The 11,602-nt window shown below is 42.6% G+C and overlaps 1 protein-coding gene across 1 annotated transcript; it reads right to left on the bottom strand.

The window, feature by feature from the left end:
• Window positions 1–4,343: 4,343 nt before the first annotated feature.
• Window positions 4,344–10,678, bottom strand: LOC311255787 (extracellular calcium-sensing receptor-like; the record flags this gene model as incomplete). The annotated part of the gene is made up of 10 exons (XM_084350437.1): window positions 4,344–5,254; window positions 5,338–5,461; window positions 5,555–5,782; window positions 6,012–6,287; window positions 6,375–6,581; window positions 6,794–7,063; window positions 7,262–7,348; window positions 7,432–7,726; window positions 7,953–8,089; window positions 10,601–10,678. The coding sequence occupies 10 exons, from the start codon at window positions 10,676–10,678 to the stop codon at window positions 4,344–4,346; spliced, it is 2,613 nt and encodes an 870-aa protein (XP_084206563.1).
• Between the last annotated feature and the right edge of the window lie 924 nt (window positions 10,679–11,602).

An 11,602-nucleotide genomic window follows, 5' to 3' on the forward strand; every position in this document is an offset into this window, starting at 1 on the left:
CTGGGACCCACAATGTTAAATATTGTTAATTTATCACTTATGACTGTTGTCCCTGCTAGTTTTAAGTCTTTTAAAACCACATGTTGACCCAGGGTCTTTAAATAATTAAAGACCAGTATCCACCCTTCCCTTCTTCTCTGAAGTCTTGGAAAGAGTTGTGTCCCACCAACTTCAGGCTACCTACTTCATAATAATCTTCTGGAACCTTTTTAATCAGCCTGTCATTCCACCGAACCTGCACTTACTAAAGTGGTTAATGACATTCTACTTACTATGGACTCAAATGCTACCTCTGTGCTTCTGTTATTGGATCTTGGCGCTGCATGTGATACCATAGATCACGGCATACTGTGAGACTGTGCGACTGACTTGAAAGTCAGTTTGGCTTCTCTGGCCTGGCTGTCGCTTTGCTAAAGTCTTACCTATCGGAAATAAAAGAAATGTGAAATCGTCTATTGTCAACATCCGGGGTCTGTAGGTTGACCTACAGTCAACTAGGTTGACTACTACTGCTAGTTTGACCCCGGATGTTGATAACGGACGAGCCCGGACTCAGAGGGGAATAGCGCTAGCATATCGTAACAAAATATTGGTGAAATGAACTAGTTTCGTGGCAGATAATGAGTTATATAGAGGCTGTGTGTCGCTGCCCCGTTACTTGCATTATATGGATATATCGGCGCTACACTGGATCTAATTTCGTCCGAACAACGCCAAATGACACCAAAGTTATCTGGGTGAGTAAATGACCATATATTTTGCTAGAAAAAAGGTCCAGGTTGTAAAAAACGGTAGTTATCCTTTAAAACCATCTCAGGGCAGAGGAAACCAGACTCCCAGGCTGCCGGGGATCAGGCGTGGGTGAACGACCTGAACCTATTCTTCAATAGGTTTGACCAGACACCCACCCCTCCCCCGGTGCAGTCATCTCTGCTGCCCCCCACCACCTCTTCCATCCCCCCTGTTTCCTGCCCCATTCTCACCTCTGCCTCTCTCTCTTCTGCATTCAGCTTGCAGACTCCCCCCACTGCCCCCACTGCCCCCCCTGACATTCACCCGCCTCCCCCACCCGACACTCAGCCCCCCTGCTCCAATCTGTCCCTCTCCACTATCCAGGCGAGGAACAAACTGAGGAAGATGAAGGTGAAGAAGTCCACGGGTGCAGACGGGATCAGCTCCAGGCTCCTCAAGTCCTGTGCGGACCGGCTGTGCAGGATTGTGGAGTTCCTCTTCAACATGAGCCTGAAGCTGGGAAAAGTGCCACTGCTCTGGAAAACCTCCTGCGTGGTACCAGTACCAAAGATCCCTCACCCAAAGGACTTTAACAGCTACAGACCAGTTGCTCTCACTTCACACCTGATGAAGACCCTGGAGCGGCTGGTCCTTGTCCATCTCCGCCCTCTGGTGGGTCCTTTTATGGACCCACTCCAGTTTGCGTACCAGCCTGGCATTGGAGTGGACGACGCCATCATCTTCCTCCTGGACAGATCACTGTCCCACCTGGAAAAGCCTGGAAGCACTGTGAGGATCATGTTCTTTGATTTCTCCAGTGCTTTCAACACCATACAGCCTGCACTTTTGGGGGATAAGCTGGAGCTCTCGGGGGTGGACCAACACCTCGATTACCTCACCAACCGACCACAGTATGTGAGGACTCGGGACTGTGTGTTGGACACAGTCGTCTGCAGTACGGGGGCCCCACAGGGAACAGTCTTGGCCCCTTTCCTGTTCACCCTGTACACTGCAGACTTCTCGCACCAAACACCACACAGCCATCTACAAAAGTTCTCTGACGACTCTGCTATCGTCGGCCTCATCAGGGACGGGGACGACAGAGCCTACAGAGAACTTATTCAGGACTTCGTAGACTGGTGCCAGCGGAACCACCGCCACCTCAACGCCGGGAAGACCAAAGACCTGGTGGTGGATTTCCGCAGGTGCAAACAACCCTGCACACAGGTGAACATCCTGGGAATGGACATTGAGATGGTGACGTCATACAAGTACCTGGGAGTTCACCTGAACAATAAACTGGACTGGTCTCATCACACTGCAGCAACATACAAGAAAGGTCAGAGCAGACTCCATCTGCTGAGGAAGCTCAGGTCCTTTGGAGTGCAGGGGGCACTCCTGACAACTTTCTATGACTCTGTGGTAGCATCAGCCATTTTCTATGGTGTAGTCTGCTGGAGCAGCAGCATCTCAGCAGCAGATAGGAAGAGACTTGATAAACGTATCAAGAAGGCCAGCTTCATCCTCGGATGCCCTCTTGACCCAGTGCAGGTGGTGGGAGAGAGCAGGATGATGGACAAGCTGTCATCGCTGCTGGTGAAGGAGTCCCACCCCCTGCAGGACACTATCACAGCACTGGTCAGCTCCTTCAGCGACAGGCTGATACACCCCAAGTGTGTGAAAGAGAGGTATTGCAGGTCCTTCCTTCCTGCTGCTGTCAGAGTCTACAACCAGCACTGCTCCCAGTAGACCTCACTGTGCACTGTGCAATACAAAACTATATTCATATCCACATACTTTTTGGTTTGCACTAGTTGGACAATTTTTAATACTCATATTACTCATTGTTATTTATTGTCTGTAAATAAAAATAGCAAACTGTTCATATTATAAATACTATGTCATATTGTAAATACTAAGTTCATATTGTAAATACTGAGTTCATATTGTAAATACAATGTATATACGAGTTAATTCTATTTCTTATCTCCTTATTATATTGTTTACTTTTTACTTTTTATTATTGTTTAGTGTGACACTGTCCTTTGGCTGCTGTGACTAAGAAATGTCCCCATTTGCGGGACAAATAATGGAATTCTGATTCTGATTCTGATTCATTCGGGCTCCCTTCTGATGGACCACGGGCCCCTGGGAACATCTATCTCTCCTGCCTCCTGTTGCCTCACATATTGGCAAATCTGGATTGTCATACCCTGAGCTCTGCTGGATCATTGCTCTCCTCTGTTTTACTCTCTCCTTATATCTGTATTTCTGTAAAATGTGATGCCTCTTCATTCTGATGTAATCTACATTATAGAAGGCATAGGTCTATTTAGTTTAATATGACTAAGCCTACAATTAAAAATATTTAGTCCCATCTCATAATATATCAGACTTTGATCCTTTTTCTGCCTGATCATCCCTATGTCCAAGGCCATTTGTTTATTTAAAAAGATCTAGGTTATCTAATTGTTCATTACAGGTTATTTGACCATTTTGTAGAAAGTAACTAAAATGTAGTGGAAAAGGTAACATATTACTCTGTACAGACAGTAATATTGTGAGGTAATATATTTCTTAAAAATGAAAGTAACGAGTAATATGTGATATATTGCAGTTTGAAAGTAACTTACCCAACACTGCTAGACAACAGACTGTTATAAGATAACTGTACTGTGAACAATGCAGTAACATTATGGTATGGAAGCTGTCAGGATACTGCAATTTTATTTTCTGCCACTAGCACCTTAATAGACTTCCTTAGAGGCTAATTTGCAACACATCACAACAGAACTGAACTGCAAAGTAAAATGAAAACCATCTTTATTTCCTTCCCGTTAGATCCTTTTTAGACTTTCTTAGAAGTGAATTTGTCATATATTAAAACAGAACAGTGCTGCAATATAAAATGAAAATCATATTTATTTCCTATCTTTTAGACCCTTTTAAGACTTTCTTAGAGGCTAAGTTGTGACACCTTACAACAGGACCGTAACATAAATTAGGGAGATAACACATCTGTTACTTCAGACACACCTTCTTTGGCAGGTCCAGTACAACTCGAGACTTCTGACAAGCATTCCCAATCAAATGTAGTTCTAAATTACATGGCATGAAAAGTGGCAAGAGGATATAGCATCAGCTGATGTATGTAAGTGGTCTGAGCATTGTGGATGCATGTGGCTATATCTTAGTAGCTACAAACTCCACAGAATTGTGGAGAACATCAGCCTAGGAGGGATGTGTGAAGCAGTGACCAGATGTGGACAGATGTAGTTTGACTTAGGGCACAGTTTTATCATAATGAACAACATATGACCCTGCAAGAAAGTGAGACTATGTTAAACACAACAGTCTTTAACTACACCAATGAAAACCCATCCATCGTAATTCAGGATGCTGTAGAATAACTTTATCCAAGCGGTAAGACAATTCATATTCATTTCACATTTATGTGGGTGAAATCCTTTGCGTAACGTACATGACATAAGTTACCTGTGTGACATAAGCTGCCTATGTTCATTACATATGTGACATAAGAGAACAAATGTGATGTAAGTGAACTAACATAATAAAGTTTTCATTCTATGTCATGAAGACAAGTGCAGTTACTAGGTCTGGATTTCTCGACCCATGATTGCCTTCTTTGTGTTCCTCTCTGGTCTCAGCAGGATTATGTAACATTTGGGTCCAAACAGTGCCACCAAGAGACCAAAACTGGAGGCCAGGATGGCAAATACCTCCACTGCATCTGCATATTTGCCTGGTGAGCTGACATAAGCAGGGACAAAGGCCACCCACACAGCGCAGAAGATTAGCATGCTGAAGGTAATAAGTTTGGCCTCATTGAAACTATCTGGAAGATTCCTTGCTATGAATGCAATCAGAAAACTGAGGGAAGCCAATGAGCCAATATAGCCCAGTAACACAGCAAAACCAACTGTGGACCCAACTGCACACTCATAAACAATCTTATCATTGTAGTATTGAGTGTTTTTATGAGGAGTTGGTGAGGCAGATACAATCCAGACAGTGCAGATTGCTGCCTGAATAGAAGTGAGAACAATAACTGTCCCCCTCTGCTGCAAAACACCAAACCACTTCAGGCTAGCTCCACCTCCTGGCTTGGAGGCCTTGAACACTGCCAGAACCACCATGGTTTTTACCAGAATACATGAGACACAAAGCACAAAGCTGATCCCAAATGCTGCATGTCTCAGCTGGCATGTCCACAGTCTGGGACGACCGATAAACAGCAGTGAACACAGGAAACATAACTTAAGAGACAGCAGTAACTGGAAACTCAGTTCTGAATTGTTGGCACGTACAATGGGTGTGCTGTGATGATAAATAAAGATGCCCATGACAACAGCACACATACATGTGCCCAGCAAGGAGGCAGCTGTCAAGCCGATACCCAGAGGCTCATGGTAGGAGAGAAACTCTATTTTCTTAGGAACACAGTGGTCACGCTGGGGGCTGGACCAGAAGTCCTCATGACAGCTGGTGCACCCCATGGCATCTATGAGAAAAGGAACAGACCTGAGATACTCTATATGTTTATATTATGTCTCAAAACTGCAATGTTTAAAGTTAAAAACCAACCAGTTTTATTGCTGATCTCCCCCTCAGAACAAGGGATGCAGTCAAAACAGCACACAGGCTCCCCTTTCTTTCTGGCCATGCGGGTACCTGGAGGACAGCTTTCACTGCACACTGAGCGGGGTGGCTACAGGGTGAAAAGTAATTATCTGTTATTCTCCATTACTTCACACTGCTATAATAAGGTAACCATGGTGTGTCTGAAAAAAATTGATATAACCTGTTTTGATTCAAAGTTCCAGAAGATTTTGTCTTCATCAATTGTGAGTTCTTCACCTTTGGAAGCCGACCTCTTGACCTCACCCACATTCTGAACTTCAGTTCTTCCATCAGGGAGCCACAGCCAGTTCATGACATCATAGATTGCTAAGGCATCACCATTCTCATCAAATGACACTTGATCACCAAATTTTGTAGTGAAATTGACTTTTTCCAGGTAATACACTAGCTACATAGAGAGATGAAAAACCAATCAAAACTGCATACTACACTTATGAACATATCAAAACGAGAACCTATCACTGAGCTAATAATATTATCCACTTACGTCCCCCAGTAGTAGGTAATTTCCTCTCACTATTTGTTCGGCACATTACAATAAGTAGTACCACTTTGCAAGAAACACTAAACTGTATGATTTAGTCATATAACAGATGGAGTGTAAACTGATATCACACCTGCCATGGCTCCAATCTTTGCAAATTGCCACAGCTGTGCCCACTGAAAGGCCCTCTCCCTGGCTCACACTTCAGCATGTCATCAAGGGCATAGGCCAGAGCATACACAGCCTTGTACACATTATACTCTAGCCTGAGATTGGAAACATCCAACAACTCAGTCTCCACATCCTCTAGATTTTCCTGTCCAGTACATAATGCTCCCCCAGCCTCCACCCAACCTGCTGGAGGTGGTGTGAATTTACATTGAAATGTGAATTCCCAAAATTGGCTTACCTGAAATATGTTCAAAACAGTCTTACAAATGATGACTATATATTATTCTTGCAATTACCAGATCAAATTGCACAGTTAAACTCTCACCATACTGTTTCCATAGCTGTTGTTGTGGTGTAGGTCAGGAAGCATTTGTAGAAGGAATTCCCTGAAGCCTGGTATTTCTCCTCGACGGATGGCAATGCCAAGTGTGCCAGCCAGGTACGGCATGAGGTCAGGGGTCTGGAGGACAGTAGCAGTTGTCCAGGCTTCACTGGCCATCCACTGCAGGCCTGTCACATTCTGCCTCACCACCTGTGTGTCAAATAAAATATATAACTCCATAATGCCATGTCACTAAAGTATTGTCTAGTCTTCTGAATTGTACACAGTACGCATATCATCATAAGCACAGTTTTGTATAATTAGTCTGACTAACTAATTGTATGTTATTGCAACTTAAATCTTTCAATTTGATGAATAAAAAAAGATAAGACATATAATTTAGGTTGCAGTTCAAGCCCAACCTCTTCCATTAGGTGAATCATGTAACTGTCATTTGCAAACACAATGACTACACGAGCTGTGGATTTCTTCATCACATCCACGATCCTCCTTAGTTCATGTGTGTCATTGCTCCATGGCAACACCTGTAAGTAGGCAAGACAACCTCCACCAGAGTGTGCCAGGTCAGATTGGAAGGATTGAGCAGCGTGGAGTCCATAGTCATCATCACTGACCAGCAGACCTGCCCAACTCCAGCCAAAACGCTTCAGTATCTGAATCATAGCCTGCACCTAAGTGAATAAAGAGATTAGTGCACAGGCTGAAATGATCTTTCTGTGGAAAACATGCCAAAAAGGTTTCACATTGGATCATATTTAGTTATTGCATTTTAGGACTATAACTGTTTTTGCATTGTAGCAACGTTCTTTCTTGTGAATGTTTAAGTGCACATCCTTGTATGCATTTTCATTTTGCTAATGGATGGTCACCTGGAAAGCATCACTTGGAATCGTCCTAAAGAAGGATGGAAACTTCTGCCGGTCACTCAGACAGGAACATGTGGCAGAATGACTTACCTGTGAAAGACAGACTGTACATCCTGAAAACATTCAAAGCCTTTTCCTCTTCTTTTAACTTTTAAGCAAATTGGCAAACTTACCATAGGTACTCTGTACAAACCTAAGACAGAGGAGATGGCAATAGAATGTGTAGAAAAAGCATCACCCACAATCCCTATAACTGGAGGGGTTCCTGCACAGGCCTCATCTAATATAAACTGCTCCTCTTGACCACTGACTGCGGATAATCCTGCACGAAATGCAATCCCTAGTTTGACACAGTTATCGTAAAGACTGTATCCCAGAGTCACATTAGGTAGTATGTTGGAGTTTCTGTTGATCTCATCAATGGCAAAGGCCATGGTCTGGACCCTCCTTAATCCTACAACATCAAAACTAACACAAATACCACTATTAAGTACTGAAGAATACAACATACAATAACTGTGAAAACATGAACACAATGCACAAGTACACATTTTGCAAACAATTGTGTCAGTTGAATGTCAACAATTAATTACAATATTTCAATACAACTGTAGGGAAATTAACAGAAATACATATGACTCATGGAACTGATATTCCTCATTTTTTGCTTTTGCCGCTTCCCTGAGAGACTCACCCGTGGCAAGTAGGTTGTTGTGGCTCTGAGGTAAAAGACAGGTCAGGAAAGACAGAGAAGAAGTGGACCTGAAATATTCCACCTAGAACCACATCTCCTGCCTTGTGCGTCTCATTTAGATGAAACCGTCCCTGTAACTGGCAGGAGGAGGAATAAAGAGGGGAGGACACAACAGAAGAGAAGTAGGAATACAAAAACATGAAATACATGAGCAAGAGCAATTTAATATCTATATATCCCCACATGACTTTCCTCCTGTTCATCTCTTTCCTGAGCCCAGTCAGTGTTATTGCTGTCAACCTCTTTTATTGACTTGCAGCATTGTTTAATCTTCAGCACCACCCTATGGCCATAAGCAACAGTAGGAGCAGGGCCAGAGACAGGGACACTATGTCTTCCCATCTATTTTTCTTTGCACTGACTTTTTCATGACAACAGTGTTGGGGGCAACACATTACAAAAGCAACATGTTACAGTAATATATTTATTTTAAGGATCTATGGCCAACACTGGGACCTACAATGTTAAATATTGTTAATTTATCACTCATGACTGTTGTCCCTGCTAGTTTTAAGTTTGCTGTGGTTAAGCCTCTACTTAAGAAACCATGTTTTAGTCTATAATTATGTAGAGACCCAGGGTCTCTACATAATTATAGACTAGTATCCAACCTTCCCTTCTTCTCTAAAGTCTTGGAAAGAGTTGTGTCCAACCAACTTTCAGGTGACTTACTTCATATTAATCTTCTGGAACCTTTTCAATCAGCCTGTCATTCCACCGAAACTGCACTTACTAAAGTGGTTAATGACATTCTACTTACTATGGACTCAAACTCTACCTCTGAGCTTCTGTTACTGGATCTTGGCACTGCATTTAATACAATAGATCACGGCATACTGTGAGACTGACTTGAAAGTCAGTTCGGCATCTCTGGCCTGGCTCTCGCTTGGCTAAAGACTTACCTATCAGAAAGAACACAATGTGTTTCTTATAAAATGACTACATCAATATTCACTGATTGTTGGGACCCACAGATGAAGTCGTTCATTGTGGATTTCAAAATGGACTCTGAACTGAACTCAGTTTCCAAGAATTCGCCAGTCTTCACACCTAGGTGCAAATTCAGCTTTGAGCTACTATTGGTCAGGGTGACAGACCCCCCCATTGACCAGATAGTCAAAACTCCAGCTGCTTCCTTTGTTCTCTCTTCTCCACCTTGTTTCCCATGTGGCTGCCTGCCTTCAAGTTCTCTTCTCCTGGATTCTTCTGGGCCTAACAGCTGCTGAGAGATGCTAGCTACATTTCCAGCAGGCCCAAAGAACTTCTCACAGCAGCGATGCTTGGTCCTGCTAGTATTCAAGCATAGTTAGTGCCAGCAGCTGCAACGCAAAGTTTACCAGCTAACTACACAATCCAAGGAACACGAAGCAAGTGAGCACCAAGCTGCTATCCTTGCAAAGGAAAGGAGAGACCAGTTTCCTCCACCTGCTGTGTTTAATCAGACCTTGCACAGCAAGAACAGCACTGTTCAACATTGGAATGACAACCTTCTCCTGCTTGGCTCATCAGCCAAGGAACTACCAGCACCTTTTCTTCAAAGACTGGTAATGTTGAACTGGGCCTAGATAGCACACAGCATAGCATAGCACGGCTAAGCACAGAACTTTTTAACTCTTTTTAAAGTTGATGTTAGTTGAATTGTGCTTCACACAGACTCAGGGTGTTTGCAAGCAAATAACCATCTTCTCTAACTTGGCATCACGTGACACACACTCCCCCCGCCTGGACCATATCACACCCAAACGTGATATCAGTGAGCACATGATGTGAGCACCACCATTGTTTATTTTTTCTCTCCTATCAGTGAAACAAGTAGTGATCCACCATCTTGGACCTGAGTCCAACCCTTCGATCAGCCATCTTGTAGTCCCTTTTTATCAGCCATATTGTTTGTAGTCCTCCTTTGTCCATGCCGAGCGGCGTGGTACTTTGAACGTTAGCTACTTTGCTTTTGTTCTTCCAGACACACACACACATGCACACGCACACACACACACGCACACACACACACCTGTATATAGTACATGTTAGTTAGATTGTGTGTTTTCATACGTGTGAAATAAAATACTTTTGAACCTTCATGCTGTCTACTTAATATTGTATATTGAGTGAATGTTGCCAACCTCTACTCTGTCAAGGACTCCAAAATCCTTCGACCATTACTAGCTGTTTTGGTTGTAGTTATTAAGTTAATTATTAATCAGACTTACAAACTGACAGTTTAGTGCCTTTTTATGGGACCGATTTTGTGAATTGGTCTTTTCCCTTCTTCAAGGTTGGTGCCCCGAGGTGATCTAATGTAAATTGGATCTTATTATTTATCATCATATTTATCCCCGATAATCATTATTATTGATAGCCAAATTTAACCCAAAACTCCTTATTAATGTTGCATGAAGCACTACATGATGTAAAGTATGGAGTTCCCCAAGGCTCTTCTCTGGTCCTTTGCTCTTGTCTTTATATATTTAACTTCTTAGCCAAATTATTCACAGATATGGAATACATTTCCACTGCTATGCGGATGATACTTAGCTATATGTGCGAATAAAAGCTGATGAAAACTCTCAAATCACAAAATTAGGGACCTGCTTGTATGCGGTGAAGAAATGGATGTCAGAAAACGTCCTGCTCCTGAATTTGGATAAAACTGAGATGTTGGTCATTGGCCCTGCTCAACAGAGACACCACTTTGATCAGGTTACGGTAACTCTTGACAACTGTTATTTCTCAAAGTTCAACTGTCAACAATCTTGGTGTTACATTTGATTCTACCCTCTCTTTCAATCAGCACATCAAAGAACTTACAAAGATCACTTTTTACCACCTGCGCAAATAAAATTAGGTCCTTCCTGTCCACAGCTGATGCAGAGATCGCTATTCATGCCCTCATTTTGTCTACACTGGATTATTGCAATGCATTTTTGGGGGGTCTACCGCGTGAGAGCACTAAAAGTCTTCAAATGGTTCAGAATGCTTCAGCTAGAGTCTTAACACATACAAGAAATGTTGATCATATTAAACCAATCCTAGCCTACTGCATTGGCTCCAAATTCATGTCAGATCAGACTTTAAGGTGCTGCTGGTGACAGACAAAACTGTACATGGTCTTGGCCCATCATACATGTCTGATCTCATTATACAACTATATTCCACCTCTGGCATTATGTTCTCAGAATTCAGCTGGCTGCAGGACTTTTTGCCGCTGTGCCCCCTTTCTCTGGAATAACCTCCCAGCTGACATCAGACAATTTGGCTCTATTGAGGCCTTTAAAACTCAAAATTTACTTCTTTGACTTAACCTTATTTATTCCTTGACTTAGACTGCTAGCCTCTTAAGTGGGTTGGTCTCAGTCTCAATGAGTCTCTTACCTTTAGTATTAGAATACACATTGTCCCGCCAACGAGAAACAATCTGTTTATTCTGATTAACACTGCATTTCTCTAATTTTAGTTTTTTTGTTTTCTGTTCCCATAAGCTGCTATACAGGTTATTTGGCCATTTTGTAGAAAGTAACTAAAAAGTAGTGGAATAGCTAACATATTACTCCATACAGACAGTAATATTGTAGGGTAATATAATTCTAGAA

The sequence above is a fragment of the Pagrus pagrus genome (assembly GCF_965226575.1).
Source record: "Pagrus pagrus genome assembly, chromosome: 4".
Classification (NCBI taxonomy): domain Eukaryota; kingdom Metazoa; phylum Chordata; class Actinopteri; order Spariformes; family Sparidae; genus Pagrus; species Pagrus pagrus.